This window comes from Cervus canadensis, chromosome 13 (assembly GCF_019320065.1).
Source record: "Cervus canadensis isolate Bull #8, Minnesota chromosome 13, ASM1932006v1, whole genome shotgun sequence".
Classification (NCBI taxonomy): domain Eukaryota; kingdom Metazoa; phylum Chordata; class Mammalia; order Artiodactyla; family Cervidae; genus Cervus; species Cervus canadensis.
This window is the reverse complement of record NC_057398.1, coordinates 42523452-42551049: the sequence shown is the minus strand read 5'-3', so window position 1 is coordinate 42551049 and position 27598 is coordinate 42523452. Positions and strand designations below refer to the sequence as shown.

General features: G+C 44.6%; 2 protein-coding genes and 1 non-coding gene across 3 annotated transcripts in view; 2 read left to right on the top strand and 1 right to left on the bottom strand.

Annotated features, from left to right (window-relative positions):
* The first annotated feature begins 2040 nt into the window (after positions 1-2040).
* ATP1B1 (ATPase Na+/K+ transporting subunit beta 1) lies at positions 2041-26629 on the top strand. Its single transcript, XM_043486386.1, has 6 exons — positions 2041-2659; positions 6988-7116; positions 19310-19465; positions 21265-21449; positions 24190-24270; positions 25196-26629. Exons 1-6 carry the CDS (start codon positions 2563-2565, stop codon positions 25457-25459), a joined length of 912 nt encoding a protein of 303 aa, XP_043342321.1. The 5' UTR covers positions 2041-2562; the 3' UTR covers positions 25460-26629.
* LOC122452636 lies at positions 15688-15820 on the top strand. Its single transcript, XR_006272796.1, has one exon. It is a non-coding gene; the product is annotated as a small nucleolar RNA SNORA66 (small nucleolar RNA).
* Positions 26024-27598, bottom strand: part of NME7 (NME/NM23 family member 7) — a 226982-nt gene continuing 225407 nt past the window's right edge. The window contains exon 12 of the mRNA XM_043486385.1: positions 26024-26729. Within this exon, the coding sequence (XP_043342320.1) occupies positions 26697-26729 (33 nt within the window). The 3' untranslated portion in view covers positions 26024-26696. The remainder of the gene's footprint in view (positions 26730-27598) is intronic.

Below are 27598 nucleotides of genomic sequence, written 5' to 3'. Positions count from 1 at the left end.
AGAATGAGATGCTGCTGTGGAGGCATGATCCTCAAAGCTTGTCAGAAACTGGCAAGAGTTTACCTGCAGGGGAAGGAGAATGAACAAAGCTAGGGAGGTAAAGTTTGAGGGGAGTTTATCCTCCCCTAAAGATAGCAGGGAAGAAGTACATAAAGGCCAGCAGAAAAAGCTCATCCTTGCCGGACACAGGATCAGTCCAATTGGCATTTGCCACAGCTCTAGAGAGTAAGGCAGGATACCTCTTTTTTAAGGAGAAAATGAGGGTTCTAATTAAAAACCTGGCAATGTGAGTCTTTGCATACTTTGTTGTACTATATACTTCTACTGGAAAACAGAGATGTAGAGCAGGGGCGGGAGAGGTGGGTAAGGGGAGTTTGCACAAAAGGAGGCACTGCACTCTCACCCAAACCCCCATCCCTTCCCATTCCATCTTTCCCTCCACTCATCCTCTTTCATTGGTTCTGCCCACAGGTTTTTCCCGGTCTTGCACATAGCAGGCACTCCAAAAACGAATGCCCTTCCGAGTGACCTGCCTGCTGGCCAGTCCTTCCCAGTCCAGAGGTAACTTCTGCTGGGAGGGGGCCGGGGCATCATCCCCACAGGTTTAGCTTCTTCCTGCAGTTCTACCACCAGCTTGGGGCTTTTCCAACACAAACACTGCTTTGCAGGGGCAAAGCAGGGGGTGGCTTCCTTTCTCCGCAGAGCAGTTCTCAAAGTTGCCCTTGACCCAGGCCTACATGCAGCAGCCCCACTGGGGCTGTGTGGATGGATGGCTGCTTCTGCATTTCAGGAATTTTCAGGTTTGCCCAGGTCAGGTAGGTGGGCCTTGGGAAGGATTCATGGGAAAGAGCTCACACTACATCAATTCAAGCTTGTCCTTAGACCTGCCAGGTTGACCTTGGCAACAAAAAGGTGACCCCGACAAGCATCCCCCTGTATGGCTTTCTAGATATGGGTATGGGAAATCTCCTTTCCATGGATGGGCTAGGTTGCCCCTGGGGATGGGGCTTCTCTGCCCTGACTGCAGAGGCTCCCCTGCTGATTTCTGCTGTGTCACTGCCTTGAGAAGGACATGTGAAGCTGCTCAGGGGCTTAGCAGAGGGAGATGAAACCAAGAAGTCTGGCTTTTCATGTGAGGCACAGGGGATAAAGGAGGGGAAGGAATAATAGGTGCCAAGGGTTGCCTTGCAACTTCTCGCCATTTGAACTGGACTTCCCTAAGCCTTTTAGGCCTTCGGTATTTTATAGAAGAACAAAGTGGTCAGTACCCCCAAGGGGGCATAAAACCATGTCCGTGACAATACCAGGCACCGATTCGGCGCCAAGGGGAGTCCTGGGTGGCTGGGTCACCTGCAGATTTTGTCGTCCAGGTCTAGACCGGTGTGAGCCGCCAGCCAGGCAGTGCGACTGGTTTCCGAGGGAACGACCCACTGGGGTCTGACCGGTCGGCCTCCTACACCACCTCACCCCTTCCCAACCCCGGATCCGGGCTGCCGCCCTGGGTGGGTTTGGCAATTGTCCAGCTTGAGGTGGTTCAGGCCGCCCACAAGGAGCACAACGAGGCAGTCAGGAGCCGGGGCGGCCGACTGGGCTGGCCTGGAAGGAGAGGGACCGGCCGTAACTGCAACCGCAGCAGCCGGGAGCGCGGAGCCGGCGGCAGGTGCAGGAGCCGGGAGGCGGGGCGGAGCGGGGCAGAGTCCCCGACTCTCAGGCGTCCGGGAGTGACCTTCCCCCACCCAGCAGGGCCTAGAAGGGGTGGGACCGGCGGCGGAGGGAGGCCGGGGACCCCGAGCGCCTGCAGGGCGCCGGGCGACGCAGGTGCAGGCAGCTCACTACGGAAACGGCGGGTCTGTACCCAGCCCGGATCGAGGAGGGGGCTGCGCGGGGTAGGGGATGCGCCGTTTCCCCCCCGCCCCCAACCCCGGCTCCGCGCCCCAGCTCTCCAGCCCGCCCCTCGCGCCGCCGCGGCCGCCGCGGTTCCTTTGTGCCAGCCCCGCGCCCGCCCCTTCGGGCCGCAGGCCCCGCCCCGCGCGGTATATAGTAAAGGTAGGGCGTGCGCCCCTGCCAATTTCTCGACTCGTGGCGGACGGCTGTCGTTTGTCCGTCCTTCCTTCTGACTTTCTCCCGTCCCTGCCTGTTTCTGCAGAGGTCACAGGAGGTGGGGGCCGTACACGCGTCCCTGGTGGCTGCGGGAGCGGCATCTGCGGGCCCCGAACTCCCACCCCCCGCCGCTCCAAGGGCAAGAGGAGCGCGTGGCGGACCAAACAGAGCCCGCGAGCGGCCGCGCGCCCACCAATAGGTGCGGGGCTCGGAGCCGCCCAGCGCGCGCGGTCCCTCCCTCCTCCCTCCGCCCCCGCCCCCGCCGCCGCCGCCTACCCCTCCTGCCGCTCCTGACTCTGCTTCTCCGCCGCGCGTCTGGCACTCAGAGAGCCGCAGCGCCAGCGGCGGGTGCAGCCAGCGGAGAGCCAGGCCGGGAACGCCGAGCGGCAGCCCGGGAGGACGCGAGGGCGCACGCCGCAGTCACCCATCTTCAGTCCCTGCGGCAGCTGCTGACCCGCCACCATGGCCCGCGGAAAAGCCAAGGAGGAGGGCAGCTGGAAGAAATTCATCTGGAACTCGGAGAAGAAGGAGTTTTTGGGCAGGACCGGTGGCAGCTGGTGTAAGTACGGGGTCCGCAGCCCTTGCCCCCCTAGCGCCTAGTGTTTCCGGGTAGGCGCATCCCCCGCGCAGGCTCTGCGGACCGCTCGGCGCGCTCAGCGCTGGCGAGGGCGCCGCGGGCTCGGGTGGTGAGCGCTGCTCGGATTGCCCTGGCCCGGGCTTGTCATCCCTGTGCGGAATGCGGAGTCCCCGGGATAGGCGCGGGCGGGGATGGGAGCTAGCCAGGTAGAGCGTTATGTGGATTGTGGCGGTCTCGATCAGTTGTAGCCTATCTGAGCATCACTGGAGCCCTTCCGTCCTGGGAACGGTCCGGCGGTGGGAGAGTTGATCCGTCTCTCCCTTACAGTCGTGTCCCAAGTCCTTAAAAATGAAATTTGAGGCTCTGAGAGAACCGCAGGAAGGAAATCGGATCGAATACAGGAGAGTTTGTGTGTTATAGCACCTTTCTTCTAGTCTAAATATGTACTTCAGAAGGCGGGGGTGGGGGGCGGCGGTGACAGAATCCATACACTGCAGTATTTCGTAGCGAGACCTACAATCTCCCCACCGATGACCTACGCTGGAGTCATCACAGCCCAGAAACGGCCCTGGAAGCTCTATGTCAGGACTCCATTTCTGAGCTTTGGGCCCCCAAACATGGCAAAAGTCGGTTTGTTTTCAGTGTCTACAGAGAGAGGCAGAATCGGTGCCTGGGTGTAAGAAATAAATAGCATAAAGGCAGAAACAGGTCATCTTACAAGATTTTGGGTAGCCTGTTGCTTGGCTGGATAGATTTTTTTTTTCCCGTTGCAAATTAGATACCTCACTTGTCTTCCACCTCTCTACACGGGAAGGGTGACTTTTTTTTTTCTTTTTTTGTAAGGTCATTTTGAAGGGCAGAGTTGTAGGCAAATCTGAATATGAGTCGTGACTGCGGAAGAGAGAGGGAAGGAGGGAGGGAACTCCCCCCTCCTGCATCACTGCCCCCTCCTTCTCTAATATCACCATCACCATCGCCGACACCACTAGCCCCGCCACTGCAGCCGCTGAGGGAGCCCTGGGTAGGCGCTGATGTGGTTCTTCTGATTGGAAGGCTCTGTGAGCATCGGCAGAATGAGTCAGGGAAATAGCGCTTGGCTGACATTTTGAAATGGAAGAACCTGGAATGTACGATTTTTGTAGAGGAAAAAAAAAAGCAGCCTGTAATGGGTCTCTCTTGATTGAAAAGTAAAGGGTTAATAATGCATCACACTTCAAGGTTAGTCAAGGTGAAATCTTATCCCATACGCATAGGTATCCCTGAGCATGTTGAATGCAGGTCTTTAAGGTGATGGCTTGCAGCTTGTATTTTGTATTTTATTTTGGGAAGACTGTATTCTTCAGTGGGGTTACTGCCATAGTTTCCTATGCAGAATGATAGCTCTCTGTGTTTTCTTAACGTGGAAGGGAAGGCCTGGAGAACTCAGGGTGTTTGTGGAGTGAACAGCTCCCAGCCTGGGCCATCTCCTAGCTACTCTTGGTAACTTGAGTGAGGTCTGAGGGGTACGCTGCAGGATGGGCTCCCTTCTCCCAAATTGACTGGCGGTTCCTACCATGATGATCTGACCGCAGCTTCATCAGGGGCTAGGGGCTACATCGACTCTAGGCATATTGTAAAATTGGCCCTCTAGTGTTTTTCCCTCTCATAAAATATCTTTCTTTCCTCATGCCAATTCCAGAATAATGTTTGTTTTAGAGGGTAAGGCAGTATGGAAGCACTTGTTCTGTAAGCTGACAGCACCTCCGTATGAGAGAGAGAGAGAAAGAGTGTGTGTGTTGTTTGTGTCTTGATACTACATACAGCAGTGTCGATACACTGATTCATGAATGCAGACATGAGTACTGATGCTTATGGTTCATCTTTCCTTCCATTTTCCAAGGTGCAGGTGAGGTGCTGGGCTAAAAAATCCAGTTTTTCTTTTGCAGTAGTATGTCTCCTCCTTTCTGGCCATGTAAGAAATGACAGAGCCTCTCGTAGACAGAGAAGGCGGCGGCAGCCGTGTCTTCCTGTGGAGAAAACGCCACCTTTCTAGTCCTGGGCCCAACATGGATGCCCTTGAGACCAGGGCAGGTTGCCCTTGGTTCAGTTCTTCTTGTAGGTAGATTTTCACCAAGATGGACGCAAGAGCCTCGCCTGTCACCTGCTGGAGAGAGCGTAGCACGCACATCGCCCAGTGCTGCCTACCTTTTCGTTAAGTTAATACAGGCGTTGGTAGGTGTTTATGTTGACCGCTGGGCCCAGATACCATTTTCCCTTCTGCATATGACCTTTTGAAGGTACTGTTTTTTTTTTTTAATTGGAATAATTCTATATTACTTATTTTTTTTTAAAGGAAGAACTATTGCTTCAAAAGGGAAAAAAAAAGTGTCTAAAGTGTACCCTCTGCGCCACCCTGTCAGGTTTGTACAATATACCTGGCTTTTCTTTTGGAACCAGCGTGTTGGCCCCCATTGCCTCCGCCCCACCACACCTGCGTTGCCCGCTCTAACCAAGTGACCTCACAACACCAACGCGGGAGACTCAGTCACATCTCAGCACAGTTCCCAGAGGGTACAGTGTTGGGCAGATAGGGGAGGGTGTATCTCCTGAGATTGAATCAGTGTGCTTGCAAAATGAGTTGTTTTTCCCCAGTCATACTTGTATTTTAAATCAAATTGTAGCCTCAATTCTGTACCTCCTCCTGTTGTTAGAATCGGGTATCTGGAGCCCCAGAAATGAGTGTTAAACGTTTCCGTGGTTAGGCTATAAGTGCCTAGGGTGGGGGCAGCAGAGAACCGTGTTGACCGTGTTACACCAGCTCCTGCACCTCTTAGGAGCATTCACTGGAAAATTTTTCCAGATCTCTTGACGTCACAGCCTTGCCATTTGCCTACTGCTGCCTGGATACAGAATGCAGCACTTAACTCTTGTCCTGCGGGGAGGAATGGATTGAGCTGGGCAGCTGTAGTTCTGGATTGTACAGTCTTTTCATTTCTTCTTATCTTGGCGTGGGTCTTTGCCCATTTCCTTCTTTTCTATTTTTTTCTTTAATGGAGGAGAAAAAGGATTATGGTGAAGCATTTTTCGTAGGTTTTATGTGGATTTTCCTTGTTTTAACAACTCTAGAGTATCATTTCCCCTGAACTATTTATCGCTGATAGAAAAGTTGAGCTTTGAAGTATACACAGAAGGCAAATCTGGCTAATTCCAGCCACAGCGAACCCACTCCCTCCTGACCTTCTTCACGCACATACACACACATTTCAATAATACTTTTGTTCTGTTGCTTTTTCCCAAGGACCCCAGCTTTTACTGCAGGAGACTGGAACGTTTTGAGAAGTGACTTAAGGCTCCTTTGTGCAGTCATGTTTCAGACTTGATAACCCTGTTCCCACTGCTGCCTTCACACTGAGTGTTTGGCTGGCACAGGGCTGCCCGGCGATGCCTAGTACAGCCTGTTACTATGCGGCTAATCTGGGAGATAATCCCTGTAAACTGGTAACTGATACCCTCATTCCAGTCCATGTGCTTCAAGGTTTGTTTTTTGGGGTTTTGTTTTTGGTTGTGTGTTTTTTGTTTTACTTTTGCAGCCATTTTGGCTTCCATTCTGTTATCCTGTGAACTATGGGAAGAAGAGAAGTCAGTTTTATTAGTCCTTAATCTGAGTCCAGTCAGAAGATGAAATAAAAATTTCTACTTGCCATTTTACCATAGCAGTTCCTTCTTTTTTCTTTTCTCCGCTGTTGTTTGGTGCCCCTGAAAGGAAAGACGGTGTACTTGGTCAGGAGAGCTTCACCAGCTTGCTCAGCATTCATCACTCTTTCTCAGCATAAAAACTCACGGGCATTCGAATGTTTGGAGAAGCATCAGGGCCTGGATTGTAGTGTTGAAATGTCAAGGGATAAACAAGCAAAGGAAACATCATTCTCTAAGGGAGTAAATTGTCATATTTGAAAGGCATTGCATAAGCACACAAACACAGCACTAGGTTTTATTAATGATCTTCATGACAGTTTTTTTTAAAATTTAGGGAATAAAATTATTTCCTAAAGAATCTTAGTTCTCGTTGAATATTCATTCTACCCTTAACCATCCTGCAACACAGGTACATTGTAATGGAGGACTCCCTGTCCCCCTGTTTTTACCCCACAGTCTGGGAGTCTGGGAGTGAGGTGCAGACTCTTGATCAAGGTTGGGAAAGGAGACTCTGAAGACACAGGTTAGAAGGGAAGCCAGGAAGGAAATCCATTCATCTCTGGCAAGGTTTGCCCTGCATTCTGCGCGTGGGACTGCTTCATAGCCTTTTGTATTTCTGTCTGTTCTCCTTGCAGTTAAGATCCTTCTGTTCTACGTCATTTTTTATGGCTGCCTGGCGGGCATCTTCATCGGAACCATCCAAGTGATGCTGCTCACCATCAGCGAATTCAAGCCCACATATCAGGACCGAGTGGCCCCACCAGGTAAAATGAATGTAAATATGTTCAGTTTTCTTCTGGAGGTGAAAGGAGGGTCACTTTTTCAACTGATATAACACTTCTGCGAACAATAGTTGTATTATCTGAGCACATTCTTCTGAACATTTGTCATGTGGTGGAAAGCCAGCCTGGGAAGGAAAAACGGGGACTGTGTCTCTTGCAGCCAGCTCTCCTACCTGCATTGCAGGCAGTGCTGCTGGGGTTGCAGACATCTTACTTTCCCAGCTCTGCTGGGAGGGAGAAGAGCCCTGGTCCTTTATCCAGTCTGGTGCTCACCTGCTCTGTGACTCCTGACCAGAGCCTTGCTCTCATCGTCCCTCACACCCGAGGGGTTGGTTAGAGGGCTCGTCATGGGGCCTTTCCAGCTCACACACATATTTTTCACTTGCTTGAGGGGACTATGATTCAGATAAATCCTTTAAAAAACCACTTTGGCTCTTGTTTTTAAAGGTTAACTTATTTTTAGGGATGATGAGAAGCTCTGAAATGGCCACCAACTCCCAGGGAGGGGAGCCCTGACTTCAGGAGTCTATTCTTTCACCTGTTCTTGACGGGCAGCTTGACCTTCAACAAGGCACACTCTCTTCACTCCTCTATTTATGCCTGTTGTTTAATAGGCATCTTATTTACTGGCTTTCTGGGCCCCCTTTGCAGGTTAAGTACCTGTCTCCTTTAGCTCTGAAAACTTGAGGCCACAGAGAGCTTATCATTGAGAACTGCAGGCTGCCACACGAGTGCCCTGCTGTGTGTGAATGCCGTCACTGTAGACTGACCTGCCCTGAAGGCACGTGTGTCCTCACCGGTCACTAAACCCCGGGGAGTCCCACTGCCCTTACGCCTGACACTGACCCAAGGACGAGAGCGCAGAGCCAGCACACTCGATTATTCTGTTAGTGATTGTACTGTCTGGCTCATCTCAAAGTCATTGTCAGGAGGACCTCCAGAGAGGAAGTGTTGCATAACTTCCGGGTTCTCACATGGTCAATGACCTTGAGGCTGCCACCAGGGGTGGCGGTGATGTGTCCCGTCTCCACTTTCCCCGGGCAACGGTTTACTAACAGCTGTATTGAGGTGACAGTCTCGAGGCCGTCTTCATGGGACTGAGCGGCCTTGATCAAGTGTGGCTGCCAGTCACAGGCTTGTCATGTCCTCCTCCTCCTTGGGCCTGAGAAGGACTCTCGGAAGAAAAGCTTCAGAATATGGAGGTGGAAAACACTCTTTGTTCGCCCCAAGTCAAATAGTCCTCTACTGTAAGAAAAATCCTAAATATTTCCAGGTAAATTTAGATCTCGGGGATTTTGGAAGTGACAAAAAGAGAACATGTAAGTATATAAAATGACTTAAGCCTGCTAAATAATTCACAGTTTGTGACAACTGTTTCCTCAAAGAGGTGGGTCTGTGGAAAGGTTGAGGCAGGAATTCTGGTTTGTACAGAGAAATGTAGGATCTTAAGTAAACATGTTGGACACTGGCTTTTGTGACAGTAAAGCATGGTGTATCTTTTTTCATGTTCACATCTGCTTCAGCTTTTATGGTAGCATTAGTAGTCATAATTTTAAATCTGTGTAGACTTTTTTTCTTTTTTTTTTGCCACTTAAGAGCTAATTTTCAATCATGATGCCATTTTCTAACAATTCTTATACTCAAGGTGACCCCAAAGTCAAGCATTTCTTTAATTTCCTGAAGAAAATTTCCAGTTTAAAACTTCCAGTTTAAAAACTGGCCCTTGAGTATTTAACCTTTGTGGAGTCAATCCGTAATAAAGTTAAAATTCTTCATGTTCTCTGCAGAAAGGGAAGTTTCACTTTCAAAAAGAAAGAGTCAAACAGCCAGACCTTTGAAGTAAGGGTTTACAAATGACCTTGCATTTCCCTCCCTCCCCTTCCTTCCAGCCCCTTCCTAAAAGACATGTTCTGAGTACCTATATTTAGTGTCCTCACAGCAGTTGGACTGACCTGACAAACAGTCACTTCTCCAAAGGAATGCCGGTGGCTCATCTTGGAAATATGCATTCCTGTCCTTTGGTCTGAGTCACAGGAAGAGCCCTCCTCAGCCCTCCATCCCACCCCCTTCCACCCCCTCCAGTTCTTTGTCATGTCGCTGTCTCTCCTTTTCCTCACCCATCATCTTGCCAGGAGAGGCTAGGCCAAGTTTCCTTTTACAAACTTCGCCTTTTCAAGGGACATAACATTCATTTGAAAGTGACAGTGGCCTTTGAGCGGGGTGGCCAGGTCGGCAGAGCACTCGCTGCCGAGAATCGAGAAGCATAGCCTGTGGACTCTCCCTGAGTGCTCTGAGGGACCCTCCCGGGCTCTGTTTAACACATCTTAAGAATTTATATTTTCGGTAGGCAATAACTATTTCTTCAGGCCACAGACAAGATCTGTATAGAAACACTGGCAAACTTTTTGACTTCAAATTAGTATCTTTAAGCCTCTCTTTTCATGACCGTTAAAGGGGGGAAAGTGTGTATTTAAGTCAAATGAACCTAGTGAATGTGTGAAAGAGGTGGTCTGTCATTTAAAGATGTAAAGACTTATTAATGCTATTATAAACTGAACTTGAGTCATGAAGACAAACCTGACCAGACTGAGGTTTGACTGCCCTTTTCACACTGGAATACCTTGTCATCAGATCTCTTCTAAATAACATGTGTGAATGTGGCCAAATTAAGCGGTGGCAATTGTACAGAACATTTGCATCTGTTTGTCTATAATACTGGACAAGCTGCGGGGCTAAACACAAAAGTCTCAGGGCAAGGAATAAATCTTTAAACAGGAGAAAAATGTAAGAAAAAAATAGATAACGTACAGTTTCTTGCCCTGACCAGTTGTAGCCATTAGTGGTTATAATATTCCTTACAAAGTCGTGTTGCTGTGTGATATTGAAACAGAAGTGCCTACTCAGCCTGGAAGGCAAGGGCTGCTGAGATTTTATGTTGAAACATATTAATTTGCTATTTTGGTGGGTCAAAAATGGTTACCTGTTGGCAGTTTCATGTTGCCTAACCTAAATGTGAGAACAGCTCCTGAGGGCGCAAGCCACGACACATAAGTTCCCAACAAAACTGACCTGAAAAGGACAAGCAGGGGCTGTGGAGCTGGACACAATCCCACCATTCCACACAGTACTTAACCTCACTAAGCCTCAGTTTTCTCATCTATAAAATGGGGATTGAGAATTTAAAAAGATACTACATATATGTAAAGTGAATAGTACTTTAGAGTCACAAACCTCGTGGCACTAGGTAAATTGTGGCTGTTAACAGCCTCTATTTTATTATAGCCCTGTCATTTCACTGGAAGCAGAGTGTCTTCTTTTTGAATATTGAATTTAGTATTTCTAGCCTTTGGATGATATAACATGGGTGTTTTGTACACTTAGATTTTCATTGGTCGGGAAGATCCCCTGGAGAAGGGAATAGCAACTCACTCCAGTATTCCTGCCTGGGAAACCCCATGGACAGAGGAGCCTGAGGGACTATAGTCCATGAGGTCACAAAGAATTGGGTAGGACTTAACAACTAAACAACAATAATAGGATCTTAGCTTTCCATGGAGAGTGAGAGAATCTGGGTTAGGAAACAGGTTTAAGAAAAATGGTTAGGTACATTTAAGTGACATCGCGTTGGTCCCACTCTCCCTCTAAAATACCCCCACTTTTGGGTTCACCCCTGCCAAGCTTTCCTCCCTGGGGGACCCTCTTAAGAAAATCCTCAGCAGTGGTCAGTGGCATCTCTTCTCACATGTTAAGGGTGTTGGGTCTGGAGAGAGATGCAGTTGTCAGCGTGCGGGAGAGGGCAGCAGGCACACCCACGTGCCCACACGCACTCACGCTCACCGTGCCTGCCCCTGGTTTGACCCTGTGCTTTTTGCTGCCTGGCCAGTGGTGTAAGGGAAAAGTCTCCCCTTCCATCCCTATTCCACCCTGCCCTGCACTCACAGAGCCACGGGGGGACGAAATGAAGGTCACTGTGTGTTAGTCAGGGGGTCCGGGAGACTTCCAGCCACCTTGCTTCCTGGTGAGCAGCAATGAATGTGTACTCTTCCTCTTAAGTTGTGGGCAGGTTTTTGTTTTGTTTTGATGTAAAGGTGGCTCAGTGTAGGAAGAATTCATTTTAAAAGGCTCATATTTCCAGTGAGAAGTGTAGCCAGCATGGAGGCAGGGGAATAGGGTGGGCGGAGACCAGCAGACCACACTGCCACCACCAGCAGACTTCACTTCACCCTGATTGGGAAACATCTTGTCAAGGCATTAGAATTCCAATCTCATTGTAATTCCAGTGAGTTCTTGAGAAGTCATTACGTCAGGCTCAGAATTCCTTTTTTTTTTCTTTCCAAACTATATCACACTGTATTTAGGCTCTTTCACTTAAATTTCAAAAGGGGGAATTGGACACATTTGGCTTCCTTATACTTTGGGGAATTATTACTTCAGAGTGCTAGCAAGATGTTTTTCTGCTCTTTCGTTAGATTCCATTGATCTGTGAGCTTGTATGATGAACATCTGATGCCCTCCAGGCCCCGCCTGGCACCCAGTTCCCTCACCTGCCTCTCCTCCCTCCTCCAAATGGGTCCTGCCAACCTGCGCCCAGAGTCTGAGGCTATCGATGAGTTGGCCTTGGGGGCACTAGGATTTCCAGGGGCTCCTACCTAGACTCATAGTTTGGTAAAGGGTTGAGGACAGCAAACTCCAGGTTCCCTTCCTCAGTGAGCCTGGCTGTTTGGCCTTCACGACTCACCTCCCCAGGGTGCTTTTTCTTCCAGTCTAAAGTTAAAGGTACGATTAATCATGTCAGCTCAGGTGCATAGGAAGCCTACTGATTAACTTAAAATATTCTTGGAGTCACAGAAAAACATGTGCCTTACTTCATGTGCTCATTTTAGATGACTGAGCAGAGCAAAGACCTCTGGTGAATAGAACCAGGTAACAAATTTCATGCAGAGATAGAGATGGGAGTGGGGAGATGAATCTGAAGCTTCATGTAGGGCTTTTCTGCTGCTCTCTTTTGAGGGAAGGGCTTGGGGAAGGTGGTAGTGGAAAGAACATCGACCTTACAGCCTCCATTTCTACCTCCACGTCTGTGGTAAAATACTATGGGTTGCACTTGATATCTGTGCTTGTTCTGTGCTCTCATTCTAATAATCTCAGGACCCCATGGCTCTTCTGACAGACAAGATGAGAGAAGCTGGGAAGATGAAGGGGAAATGGGGAGGTATCACCTAGTGGCTTCCAACCAGAAAAGTATCTTTCCCTATATAACATGCATGAGTAGACATCATCAGATATCCTGTTCAATGTGGTGTCTTATTTTAGGATATTGGTCACTTAGCAAATTTTGTATCTAAAATCAACCTACTGTGTGTGCTTGTTCATCAGTTTGGCCTTGGATTAAAAAAAGCATCATTAATATGATAGATTTGACTATAGTTTTCCATTATAAAAGTGGTTATCATTTATTTTACTGAGAACAAGCATAATAATGAGCCATATAAGATATTAAAGCTATGTCCCTGTGAAATTCTGTGTGTATCTAAGAGAAAGCCCTTGAATTAAATATCAGTAATTCTCTTTGCTCACCTGAAGATGATTATACAACTATAGGAAAAAACAATATTTGACGATATAGGATAATTCCATAAATGGAGAAGAGCCTTCAACCAGTGTGCATGCCATTTAACTTAGGAGAAAAGATTTCCATACACTGAGGGTTATTGAACACCCAAATAGGCTGTAGAGAAAGTCCAGCAACTCATCTTTCTAAGACTTTTCAAAGAAAGCAGCTTCTTGAGATTCTTGAGGGTTGGGGAGGGTGGAGATGTGAACCTGCCCAGCAGCAGGGGGATTGACTTCAGCTGATCCCAGGCCACAGTCAAAAGCAAATCAGAGGCAGAAAGTGAGGTTTAAGCGACTGGTTTCCAGAAAGTACAGTGGCACCTTTCTTCCTGTGCCCTCATTGTATTTTTGTTAGGTAAATTGGTATTAATCCTGCATAGGTAAAATAAAAATTAAAAGCAACAATCAAAACCCATAAGTATCCTAGTGGCATTTGAAGGGGGAATACGTGTGTGTGTGTGTGTTTGCACGCACATGTGTGTACATTCAGTAGTGTCCAACTCTGTGACCCCGTGGACTGTACTCCGCCATGCTCCTCTATCTGTGGAATTTTCCAGGCAAGAATACGGGAGTGGGTGGCCATTTCCTCCTCCAGGGGATCTTCCCAACTCAGGGATCAAACCTGCAACTCCTGCATCTCCTGCATTGGCAGGCAGGTTTCTTTACCACTGTGCCACCAGGGAAGCCCATGTCTGTGTGTATATATGTGTACCTAGATGTGTATGACTGTGTATAAAACCACATTCCCAGTTTTTTTTTTAATGGAAAATTACTTTTCTACTTGGAATGTTCAGAAGACCAACATGTATGTAGTATGTGCAAGGCTCCCTTTATAAGCACTTTTTTGTCTTCTGGAGGTTTCTGTGGAAAGTGATTCCTATTTAGGGTATTTGGCCTAGTAATTTATTGGTTGTAATAAATGACAGGCACAAGCAGCTGCACTTTGGAATTCCCTTTGAGTAACTTTGCAAGGTTAAGATGAATGCATTCTAGTTTAAATACTTCAAACTCATAAGTAGATAGAGACATTCTAAGCTTGCTACATCATAAACCTAATTAGAAGCAAAATACTTTTCTTAATGAACAGTCTTTCTTTTCTCTTTCCTTTCCCTTCCTCTTTTACTTTCCCTTGACCCCTCCTGCTCTGAACCCTACTAAAGTCCATGGTGATGTGTTTTCCTTATTTGTTTCTCAAGAAATGGGGAACCAAAGGAGAGGTCAATGTTATTGAAAGTCAAGTGTAAAGCCAAAAGTTGTTTTTTTTTTTTTTTAATTATTTTAACTTCAAATCTTATGTGAAGTTGACACACAAATTAAAAACCAAATAGTAAAGCTTCAAATATCCAGATTCTCATTTCAGTCCTTTCAGGTGACTCTATTTGATAATAGTCTGTAATTTATGGCAAATGATCAGTTGAAGGCTAGGCTGTCCAGAGCTTAGTGTGGTTCATGTAGGTTCAAGTTCAGAAGACTGGAGAAGCAGGTTAGGTCTGTTTCCCAGAATATAATTGGAAACTGCAGGTCAGTAATTGGGTGTTCTGCTGTCTTTGGCCTCTGAGAGTTACTGCTACAAACAAAGCTTGTCCTTATCCAGAGCTATAACTCACAACCAAGGAGTGAACATTGTGGAGAGGGACAGCTGAAGGGATTTGTGTAGTCCTTGGAGAGGGTCATGGTTGAGAAATTTGCTCATGGACTCAAGATGACTGTTTGCAATCCCATCAACTGTAGCCCGAAGGCTCCTCTGTCCATGGAATTCTCCAGACCAGAATACTGGAGCGGGTAGCTGTTTCCTTCTCCAGGGGATATTCCCTACCCAGGGATCGAACCTAGGTCTCCCTCATTGCAGGCAGATTCTTTACCATCTAAGCCACCAGGGAAGCCCCAAGAAAATAAAGAAGTTGCCAAATCCAATTCTATCCCTTTTTATCCCAGACTAATGGAAAATTAGTCTGATAATATAAATGGTTTAAAGGATTTAGATACCAGGTCAAGGGTCCTTCATCTGCTTCTTTTGAGTATCTAATTGCTTTAGAGAAATTAGTAGGAATTTTCCTAATGGTTTAGAGAAAATCTCATCAGAGAACTCTCCTAATTAAGATTATCCAGAACAGAACAGTCCAGGGGATTGCTCTCTGATAGCTTGCAGGAAGAGAAATTCTCAGGTTAGCAGATTCTAGACAAAAGAGAAGAGAAGAGACAGAGGTGGTGGCTGATAGAGTGAGGGGCCTTCCAGAAATATGAGGAAAGGGAGCTGAAGAACATACCAAGGAGGCGAGAGCCACACTTGACTCTGGGGTGGCCTCCTGGGTATTTGTGTATTATGTCTGTGTGTGCTCCCATAGCTTAGGGTTTAGAGAGAGAAGCTGATTGCATGACCTCAACCCAAATGGTTCATGCTTTTCTGGAAGGAACATTTAGATCAGAAGTTGGGTATCTTAAAAGGATAGTCACTAAGGCTTATATTAGTTATACCTTCTATGATCGTGCAGACTCCAGAGGGAAAGTTTCACCTAGAGAAGACAGCGAGACATGGCTGTGTTCCCCGAGGGTTGGTCTGTTGTTCCTGGGCTCCATCTGCCAACTTTGGCCCAAGGTCTTATCCAGCTGGGCAACTCACAGGATGGCAAGACCCAAAGCTTACCTGTCCATTTCACCTCTTACATCCTTGATTTCATCAGTGATGTTTCTTGGTGCAGAACACAGAGATTCTTCAAGTGTGTTTGATCGACATGTCTCTCATATGGTAACATACAGGCTTGATCATAAGCCAAACTCTCTGAAGGATTTGGGCTCTTGGGAATTGGTGGATACAAGACCCGTGGTGTATAACTCTTTTCTGAGCCAGTGGTGCCATTGTGCATGTAATAATAATATCTGTATTTTCATTAATCAGATCTTAGATCATTAACAGCAGCGTTTCCAATAAGAATCGCTGGTGTGCAGACTCGATCACTAGCTCTGCATGATGTTGCAGGAGTGAGGGGAACCAGGTTTGCTAAAGTAATTGTGGTGCTAGAAATGGATTAGCCTTGGATGCTACCATGGTGGTCTACTCTGTCCCAGCATATTATTTAAAAAAAAAAAAAGGATCACTGGTACAAGTCTCTGGATAGGCATGAATTTGGTTTTCACCAGAGCTCTCAGACTGCTGAAGAGCTCACCTAGCCGTGCCCTTTTGGTAGTAAAGAGCCAGAGCACTGAGTGAAGGGAGCTAATGCTTTGGGGTCTCACACGTGTCATCTGGTCTGTTTAATAGTGGGGACCCTGCACTCGGCATTGAGAGGGAAAGGACAGTTCTCCGCAGAACCCCAGCTCTTCTTGCTCTCCTTTTTGCTGTGGGAGAACCGGAGAAGTCCATCACTTGTACTCATACACACATACACACCTGGGAGGTAGAGTAGCCAGGGAAGAGAAATGCAGACGCAGCCAGGAAGTGCAGGGCAGACTGCTGCGGGGAGAGCTGCAGCTGGGCCAGAGGGAACACCGCCCGGGTGACCCTCTCCTCGCCATTGAGAGGCGACCGTGTTTGCTCTCAGTGTGACCTTTCGAACTGTTGGGTGAGATGCTCCAAATCTCACACCAGGCTCCTGGACGTTTTGTTAGTGTTTTGTGTTTTTGCTGTGTCACCGCTCTGCAGAGAGACCATGACTCACCAGGCCGATGTCCTTGCAGTCAGCCAGCCGGTTCTTCCCCACCTCCTTCCTTCCTGAAGTTGAGGGGAGACCGCCCCTTGGCTTCTGATGGTTGGTCTCATCTCTTTCATCTGTCCACTGCTCTCCTGCGCCTCTATTTCCCAAGCCTGGGAACACTGTTTAACCCTGTGCACACAGATCTTAGTCCATTTCTCCCACCCCGTTGCAGGCACACAGAATACCCGACACACTCAGCGGCATCTGCCTCTGAGTTCTCTGGCCCTGTGCGCTGCCCTTTCTCAGTGTCCCCCCCACCCGCCCCAGAGATCAGCGAATGTCCCCCGAGGCTGTGTTCCCTCCTGACTCCAGGATCAGGAGAACGTCCCCTCCCCTGAGTTCTGTGAAACCTCTAGCTCTGGGCCTGCCTCTGCTCGTCCCCAGGTCCAGGGAGGTCACCTCGACTTGGTGTCTTGTTTACAACGCAAACCAGCAACAAGCCTCCCTCCTAGACTTTCTGCATTTCGCTGGGAGGAGCCCTGTCTACTGCTCTAGCTCAGGAAGGCAGTCCCAGTGGCAGTCTGTTTGTTTATATTTGCATGTATGTATCTATCATCTTTATCATGTGGCCTCTTTTTGTACTATAATCACAATGCCAATTTTCTAAGTTAATAATGTATCAATAGAGAAACATTTTTTAGAGTATATTGAGTATATTTAAAGTCATATGATTTTCTATGGTTTGTGAGCATCATAAAAAATGTTTTAATTGTAGTAACCTTTGTTTTTAACAGAAGACTCTTTTCCTGTTTCTTCCCTTTAGACTCATTTCTATCACCGTTGACACTCCCCCTCCCCCCCAGCCCCCAGAAATTCTTCAGGTTCTCCACTATCCTTTCTGAGATGACTCTTAATGTCACTCATAGCTTGTCTTGGGCACTCTCTTTGCCTGGCTGCAGACCCTCACGTTCCCTGTCTTCATCATTTCCATGCCTCTAGGTAACTGCAGGCACAAAAGAACTTGCCTATTCAGTCCTGAGCTCTCCCCAACCTCATTATTTAATTACTTTTGAAGCGCAAAGCCATCGTTAATGAGGAGGAAAAATAACGGGTCATTTAGCCCAGACCCTACTGAAACCTGGTCTGAAGCCTCACAAATGGTGCTGCTAAATGGGCTTCCCTTGTAGCTCAGTTGGTGCAGAATCTGCCTGCAATGCAGGAGAACATGGTTCGATCCCTGGGTCGGGAAGATCCCCTGGAGAAGGAAATGGCAACCCACTCCAGTATTCTTGCCTGGAGAATCCCATAGACAGAGGAGCCTGGCAGTCTACAGCCCATGGGGTCACAAGAGTCAGACACGACTGAGTGACTAAACCACCACATGGCTACTACCCTGTGGTCATCACTTCTGCTTTAATGAGGTCATTGGGTCAGGACTGGCACACCCAGGTTCTCATCCCCTAAAGCAGTAGTTCTTGAACCAAGAGTACTTAAGGATCTCTTCAAGCTTGGTAAGCAGAGATTCCCCAGTTGCACACTTAGAGATGGGGATTTGGCAGGTCCCCAGCAGAGTCTGCGAGGCTGCACATTTAATAAGCCCCTAAGCGAGAGCGATGGAGCTTACCCTGAAAGACTGTGATGATGAGGCTCCTTCTGTGCCCAACACTAAGAGGGCAAGTCTGGGACTGGGGATTCATATAGGGTTGCTAGATTAACAAATAAAAATACAGGATGCCCAATTAAATGTGAACTTCAGGTAAACCATGAATAATTTTTTAATGTATGTCCCCAGTTTTACATAAGACATACTTGTATAAAACATTATTCATGATTTATCTGAAAATAAAGTTTAACTGTGCATTTTATATTTTATCTGGCAGTCCTAGAATAGAATGCTGTTGTGATTAACTGTCCAGTCCCTATCTGAGACAGTGCTGTGTATCATTGCTCAAATGTCTGTCTAGGAAGTCATGTGAATGGCAGAGGCTTTTAGAATCTAAAAAGTCATTGAAGAGTGGAAATCCAAGGTATACATACTTTGGTTTTTACCCTGTCCAGCACTTGACTTGCTCAGAATAACCATTTACGTTTGGAATGGAAAGCCGGAGAAACACATAAATTCCATATGCCTCCAGTTTAGGTTAAAAGATGCATATGGTCTCTATTGAGTAGTCTTAAGTCTGCAGTTTTCAGTGGTCATAAGTTCATTGATTAAAAGGAATATGGAGGAAGACCTCTGTGCTCAGTCTTACGTGCCATTAGGGAAGGAAGAAGCATCTGCGTGAGATGCTGGCTTGCAATGCATTTTTTTTTTTTTAACTTGGGCACAAAGGAAAACTGGAAAGAGAACAGGCTTTGGAGTACACCATGCCTGGGTTGGAATTCCGGTTCCACCACTTCCTCTGTGACTTTGGGCCAGGTACTTAACCTTTCTGTGCAAGAAGTGTTTCATTCATAAAATAGAAATATGCATATCATGAAATGTTGTTGGGGAACTTATATGATGTCTGATAATTAAGACACAGTCATTGGTACTTATGTACTTAACCTAAATGCCAGAGAAAGGACTTCACATGAGAGAGAATTTAACCCAGTGTATTTTTTTATTTTTGGCTGCACACTGCAGCATGTGGGACCTTAGTTCCCTGACCAGGAATTGAACCCACAGCCCCTGCATTGGAAGGTGGAGTCTTAACCACTGGACCACTGGGGAAGTCTCATAAGCCTTTCTTTTTAGCTAGAATGCTTTAGCAAAATATGTTTTACGTGTGAAGAGTCTGCTTCTGCAGTATCTTGGTTGACTCATGATTTCTTTTTAGCCAGAATGCATTAGCAAAGTACGTTTTACATGTGGAGAGTCTGCAGTATCTTGGTTGGTTGCCTCCCCACTCATGATTTTCTCTGTTTTTCTAACTTTCTACCTGGTCTAGGATTAACACAGATTCCTCAGATCCAAAAGACTGAAATTGGCTTTCGTCCTAATGATCCCAAGAGCTATATGACATATGTGGATAACATAGATAATTTCCTGAAGAAGTACAGAGATTCGGCCCAGAAGGATGATATGATTTTTGAAGATTGTGGCAGTAAGTAGACATGTTTTGGATGACTGTGATTGGTTAATTCTGATCTCCTGTTTCAATTTGTTATTTAATGATTGAAAGATCCTCCTGAAGTATTTAAAAGATTAACTCTGACCATATTGAGAGGAACTGTGTTTTGTTTTTTTTTTTTTAAAGCAGAAAGACTTTATGGTTTTAGCTTGGATACAGTGAAACTGTATAGTGGCAAGTGTTACTTTAACCCCCATTTGAAAGGTGTGTTTTGAAAACTGCCAGGCATCTCTGTTTACTGATCAGACTCAAAGACCATATTACAGTTCTGATCCTCCTACATATATTGGTTTTGAGAAACATAATTGCCTTTATTTCCAGATTTCTGCCCCGCTCCCTCCCCCAAGCCCCCTGGCCCCTATAGAAGAGTTCATAGGACCTTCTCTCAGCCAAATGACCCTTTGGTGTGATTAGCTATAACCACACTGAACTGATGGAGGAGGGTTTATGGTCAGGGTATATTTTAAAGACCCTGGCCAGGATGGATAATGAAATATATCTTGGGCAGCTAAGCATCTGGATAAGGGAATGACTGATGAGTGTAAAGAATGGCTCTTAGTTTCCTTAAGCCATTGACACAAACACACATCCTCCCCCTTGCTCCCTGAAGTATGAATTTCCCAGCTTTGTTTTCATACCTATCACAAATAAGATGCTGCTGTGAGTTACTAGGTGATAATCAGTTTTTCTAATTCCATTCAACTCCTGTTCTTTATATGGCAGATGGTTGTGTAATATGGGGTAAATTGCCATTTTAAGTTATTTTGAAAGGATTTAGTAATTTAAAAGAAACATCTTCATGAAATTTTTCTCATTTGACTTTAAATGAGATTTTCATCTTACTTTGTAATAATTAAATGATAAAATGATTAAATTCACTCCATATGATAGAGTGAATCTCTTTTCAGGAGATGGACCGAATTGAGGTACTTTACTATTGGAAGGGAAAATAGTTAATTTGTGGACTTAAAATATATATATATATATTTTTTTTTTAAGTACATATATGTACATACACATACATAATTAATGGTATTTGCATCAATTTCCTGCAGAATGCTTTAACTTTGAATTCTATTTTCATTTATTTTTTCCTAAGACTTTCAATTTAAAACACGCAGCTATAAATTTTCTCCATCGAACAAACGCTTATAAGAACTCAGTGTTAAAAGGCAAAAACTCAAAAAACATTTTTTTCAAACCTTGAATGGTGGTTGAAAAGGAAAAACAATTCTTTCCTGTTCACTTTTTACTGTTTGACATGTTCATTAGCAGCATAGCTCTAAGAAATCTCAACCAAGAAACTTATAGTTCTGAAAATTACTGGCAGTCCTTTTAATTTGTGTTCTAATTATAACATCCCCATTATTGAGTTAAGCTGATGCTGACCTGTGCAAACAATGCTACCCATGAAGAGAGATCCAATTTCCTTTCAGTCTTCTAAACAGCAGAGTCATCCATTATTTAAAGAAAGAGAAATATTGTCAGAGAGCAGACATCATGTGCTTGCTCATCAAGCGCTATAGAGTACTATGACGTTTTGGTGTGGGGTCAGGTACTGGCTAGTGCTTTTGGTAAAAATACCTTTTTAAGGTCAGGGGAGAGGTGAGAGATTGCTTGCTGGAAATCTTTCCTTAATTTAGGCCATACAGTAGGTGCAGGATAGCCCTGTCTGAAAAGTAGTCATTGCGGCAGGAAAGAAAGCCCTGTCCTTTATCAATAATGCTCAGGGAATTGTCAGTACAATGTGAAAATGGCATTTGCATTTTCAGATGTGCCCAGTGAACTCAAAGATCGAGGAGAATTTAACAACGAACAAGGAGAGCGAAAAGTCTGCAGGTTCAAGCTTGAATGGCTGGGAAATTGCTCTGGAATAAATGATGAAACTTACGGCTACAAAGATGGCAAACCATGTGTCATTATAAAGCTCAACCGAGTTCTGGGCTTCAAACCTAAGGCAAGTATTATTTTAAATCACAGAATTTCAATGAGCCATTCACACTTAGATGTAGTCCTTAATTGGTATGAGAAGAATAGACTATAATGAGTTTTTAAAGGATCCTCAGTGACAGTTTTAAAGCCCCATCAGTAGAGTAACATTGAAAACCTCTGTAGCCATCTTGAAATTCTGAGAGTTAGGTCATTAATCTTATTTCCTAAAGTTAGAGAAATCCTGTGCGGCAGAGCCAAATTCTGACATCAGTCCAGTGGCCCTGTTCTGCATTTCTATAATGTAATTATATAGACTCTTTAAAAGTAAAAAGAGAAACAGGTTATCTCTAAGTTTAAAACCTACTTGCCTGTACAGTCAGACTCTGGTTTTGGTACCCTAGGGGCCACGGTATTAAAAAAAAGAAAAAAAAGTATCTGGTAATCTGAGAAAAATGATATCATCATCAGAAAAAAATCTTTGTTTTTACTGAATGAAGACTTCATGGTAAAATTAGTTGAGTACTAGGTTGAACTTTTATAACAATGCCATTGGCTTTTGCCATTATTGCAGCCCATATAAGGTAAGTATTCCTGGAGATCACCCAAAAATGGCAAGTTGCCTCCATTCACCATTTAGTGGGATGATAGTAATTCTTTAGAAGGAAAAATTGTATTGGTGTTACCTCTGCTTTTATAAAATTGCTAAGTTCATTCTCTCCCCCAGATCATGAATTTAAAAATGCCATCCTTTTCTCTTAAGCATGCATTCTTCCATGTTTCTTATATTTGCACATATGAGCATCACCATTAAGAGGGTAGTTTTTGGTTCTGATAGGAACTGACTACAGAATACAGAGTTATACGAACAAATTTACTTCATTCTGGAATCCGGCTCTTTTGTTCATCAGCTTTCTGTTACATGCTGTTTTTTCCCACAGTGTTACCCATGAATATTTTCAAAAAGTCAATGTAGAGATGAAAAGTTTTATTATCATAACTGAAGGATATATCAAAACTCCCTCACTGCCACAGGAGGGAAAAATAGATGAGTGGGTAGATGGCTGGCTGATTTGATGGATTGCCCACAGAAATTTATGTATCACTCAACAGAATTTTAAATCTTCTTTCCACTTAGACTAGGATGGTGGTGGTTTAGTCACTCAGTCATGACCAACTCTCTGTAACCCCATGGACTGTAGCCTGCCAGGCTCCTCTATGGGATTTCCCAGGGAAGAATACTGGAGTGGGTTGCCACTTCCTTCTCCAGGGGATCTTCCTGACCCAGGGATCAAACTCAGGTGTCCTGCATTGCAGGTAGATTTTTTTTTACTGAATGGGCCACCAGGGAAGTCTGGACGAGGATATAATGGAAGAAAAAGGGTGAGAGCCATTACATCACACACAGAGTTGATGGTCACATTGCTAGGAAGCTCTTCACCAAGATAAACCAGGTATTTAGCAGTGAAACGAATTGGTGCAGTGTGTCCCAAGGATTAATTGTGATCTTTGCTCTTTAAATCTTTTGGTAATTTTGGTAATTTCTCTTTATAGATGATGAATGATATTTGTCCTCCCCAGAGGCGGTACTTCTAGTCTGTTATGATTCACATCTCTTCCCATATTTATAAAGATATTCTGTTAAAGTTATGAATTCAGCTACTCTTACTTTTCAGTTTCCCCCTGCCCAAGCGCCCCTGCTTTGGACTCCCCGTGGTTACCCATCACCACTTTCTGACTGGCATCCCATCCCAAATCCCAAACTCTTTTGTTGTTGCAATTATAGAGATTGTAGAACTCCACATCTTCATGTACCTGTTTCCTCCTCCGTGAAGATAGATTCCAGTAACTACTTTGTTAGTAAACATTTTCTTGACATATTTTAAAGATAAATCTATTGCTGGCAGAAAGTTCCAAGAGAGTTAAATCTAGATGATCGTCATTTTGTATTCCAAAACAAAGAATGGTACCAAAAAGTCCCTTACTGATACAGAAAATTGTCCCTTTTATCTAACTCTGATTAGACTGTGTGTTTACAGCTCATGTCAAGACTCATGCTCTGCCGACGTGAGTAGGCAAGCGGCTTTGTCCAGGGAGTAGACGTTCCTCACACGTCTTATGAGGTGGATTTGAGCCAGGGATTGAGGAGGGCAGGCCCTGGCTATCACTTCAGCCGTTAACTTTCAAAGTGTATTGTGGGTCCCTTCAATGAACTCACCCCTTTACAAGACCCCTTCATTTAGGGCAGTGCCACCTTTATCTGTTTTACATACTGGAATTTCCTAACAAAACTGGGACTTAAATGACAGTGCCTCTACTGGAGATTTAAAAAAGGAAAGCTTACTTGAAGAAGGCATGCTTGAAGGAGAAGGATGGCATTATTTATTCATGGCTCGGGAGGAAAGCCCAGTTTTATAAAAACAGAAATGTCAACCCACCTTTCCATCTAATTTTAATCTTAGCAAATGAGAAAAGAGGATATTTCTGAGTTGGCTCTTATTTTTCAGAGTTCTTGAATAGAGCACATAATGGGTTACCATTAGAAGTTCCATTTAGAACAAAAGTTGGAACTTTGTTATTATTTTCAAGAAAATTAATGACCTTTCCTAGATTGGTTAGGGCAGTCATTCATTCTGCTGTCCTCAAGTGTTTGGTTTTTATTTCAGCTGACAAAAGTGTACTTGTTTGGGCTACAAGTTTTAGTTTTCTTTTTCAGAAATAAAAAAATTATTTACAAACTTACTGACCAACATGGGTTTTATTTTTAGCCTCCCAAGAATGAGTCCTTGGAGACTTACCCAGTGATGAAGTATAATCCATATGTCCTGCCTGTTCAGTGCACTGGCAAGGTAAGGAGATCTTCTGAGTTACTGAGGGTGGATGGGGGAGAGGGGAGAATAAAGGAGATGGTTTTAAATTAGAGGTAAAATTTTAACATGGAAATAAGAAACACTGCTTCCAGGAATGAGTCTCAGCCAATTGAGTTGTAGGTACACTGGGTAAAACTTAACAAAACTGTAAGATGTAACAAGAATAAAACTGTCAGTTTCTCCACTGGAACAAGAAACAAATTTAATCCATTGGGATACTGGTTTAAAGATCTGAGAGGTGAACCAGCCCACACAAATGTTTCTCTAGCCCACGTTGTGCTAAAAACTTCAGGCCAATGTTTTTTTTCCAATTGACAATTTTACACTGAAAAGTTGTTTCTTGTTTTTCTTTAAAAAAATAAAAATAAAAATATGAAGGTAACCATCAATGTGTATTTCCTTTAAGTAGAATAAAAGGAATCTCCAAACAGTCCAATTTTATGTTAGCACCAAGAAAGGAAATGGACACAAGAAAATGCAAGGCAAATAGTTAAACTTTCAGAGATAATGTCATTGAGAATATCCACTGGACCCATACTGAAGAGTTTCTGACTTTTGGTGTTGGCTTTATTTCTAGAAGGTTGTGTTAGCTTTGAAGAAATGCTTAATTGGCCTCTGCTGCAGCTTCCCATTTGTACAATGAGCACAGTCTCCTTTGAGGACCATTTCTCAAGGCTGCTATGGATTAGGCTGCATATGTGTCAGATAGAGTATATGTCAGATGTGTCACATCCTCCAGTGGCTAATGTTCACCTCCTCCCGGAGGGGCTGGCGTCTTGGAGGATGACTGACGGTGTTCTAGCAGACAGCTCTGTGGGACTGACAGTCTCATTTGTATGTGAGTACAAACAGTGATTCCCAGGATGTGAGCCATTAAAATCTCATTTCCTCTCTGGTCTTTTAGCGAGACGAAGATAAGGAAAAAGTTGGAAGCATAGAGTACTTTGGACTGGGTGGCTATCCTGGTTTCCCTCTGCAGTATTATCCCTACTACGGCAAGCTCCTGCAACCCAAGTACCTGCAGCCTCTCCTGGCCGTGCAGTTCACCAACCTCACCATGGACACTGAAATCCGCATAGAGTGTAAGGCGTACGGTGAGAACATTGGGTACAGTGAGAAAGACCGTTTTCAGGGACGCTTTGATGTAAAAATTGAAGTTAAGAGCTGATCACAAGCACACATCTTTCCCACTAGCCATTTAAAAAAGTTAAAAAAAAAAAAAAGATACAAAAACCTACTAGTCTTGAACAAACTGTCATACGTATGGGACCTACACTTAATCTATATGCTTTACACTAGCTTTCTGCATTTAATAGGTTAGAATGTAAATTTAAAGTGTAGCAATAGCAACAAAATATTTATTCTACTGTAAATGACAAAAGACAAAATAAAAATTGAGCCTTGGGACGTGCCCATTTTTACTGTAAATTATGATTCCATAACTGACTTGTAGTACGCAGTGTTTCTGACCCCTAAGTATTGCTGCCTTGTGTATTTTATTTAGTGTACAGTACTCTAGGTGCACACCCTGGTCATTTTTCAAGCCATGTTTTATCGTATCCGTTTTCTACTTTATGTGGGCAAGGTTTGCTGTCCAAGGTGTAAATATTCAATGGGAATAAAACTGGCATGGTACCTTTTTTTTCTTCCTCTTTGGGTTTGGCTCTTTCAAATATAACGGCCCATCGATGAGCGTTTTTAACACACTCCATAGTCCTTTCCTGTGGTGTTAGGTCTTCTCTTTTTCTCTCCTGGGTCCGGGTGGGGGTGGGGTGGGCTGTCATGGGGGAACTGCCCTCTAAACTCTAAGTGTCACTATGGAAACACACGCAGAGGTGATGGGTGGCGTTGTGCTTTGTCCTGAATGCCGTCTTGACTTCTCCTTCCCCGTCCTCCAGTCCGTTCTGAAACTGTGGGTGAGATCCGGAGCGCCCATCACTTTGGCTAGTGATAGGGCCGATTCATTTGCTTTGTACCTTTTCTTTCACTTTCCTTTTTTCCTTTCTCTGGAGGCATCACATGCTGGTGCTGTGTCTTTATGAATGTTTTAACCATTTTCATGGTGGAAGAATTTTATATTTATGCAGTTGTACAATTTTATTTTTTTCTGCAAGAAAAAGTGTAATGTATGAAATAAACCAAAGTCACTTGTTTGAAAATAAATCTTTATTTTGGACTTTATAAAAAGCAATGCAGTACCCCATAGACTGATGTTGAATGTTGTCTACAGTGCAAAAATCCATGTTCTAACATATGTCATAATTGCCAGGAGTACAGTGCTCTTGTTGATCTTGTATTCAGTCAGGTTAAAACAATGGACAATAAAAGAATGAACACATTCCTCATGTGCGTGATTCACTCTTGTCTAAATGCCCCAACCTGTGACTGCTTTACTTTCTGCACTGCTAGTTATCCAAGATCTTGAAGAAATACTGAACCTGAAAGACAAAAATGTGATTTCATTAGTTCCTATGGAAGTTTGGCCTTTTCCATCCAACAGAAGCCAAGAGCTGGGTCAGGACTCTGGACACTGGACATCAAGGTGCACACCCCTTCCTGTGAGACAACCAGGTTAACTGGAGGCAGAGACTCAATGAAGTTTTAAAGTTCAAGTTTAGAAATATTCTGCAGTGATACTCAGTTTAGAAAACATGAAATTTTGGTTCCTGCTAGTGCTTCACAAGGTATAGCTGTTCAAAAAAAGTCAAGGTTGTTATTACTTCAGTTTAAAAAAAGTGATGCTAGCAATCAAAAAATGGACAGAAAATGTATATAGACGTTTCTCCAAAGAAAATGTACAGATGAGCATAGGCACATGAAAAAATGCTCAGTGTCGCTAATTATTAGAGAAATGCAAATCAAAACTACAATAAGGTACCACATCACATACCAGTCAGAATGGCCATCTTTAAGTCTACAAAAAACAAAAGCTGGAATGTGTGTGGAGAAAAGGGAACTCTGTTGGTTGGAATGTTCATTGGTGTAGCTACTATGGAGAACAGTATGGAGGTTTCTCAAAAAACTAAAAGCTACTATATGATCCAGCAGTCCCACTCCTGGGAATATATCCTGATGAAAATATAATTTGAAAAGACACATGCACCTATATGTTCATAGCAGCACTAGTCACAATAGCCAAGATATGGACGCAACCTAAATGTCCTTCAAGAGATGAATGAAAAAGAAGATATGGTATATATATGTATACACACACACACACACACACACACAAATGAAATATTACTCAGCCATAAAAGGAACATAATGCCATTTGCAGCAACATGGATGGACCTAGAGATTATCATAC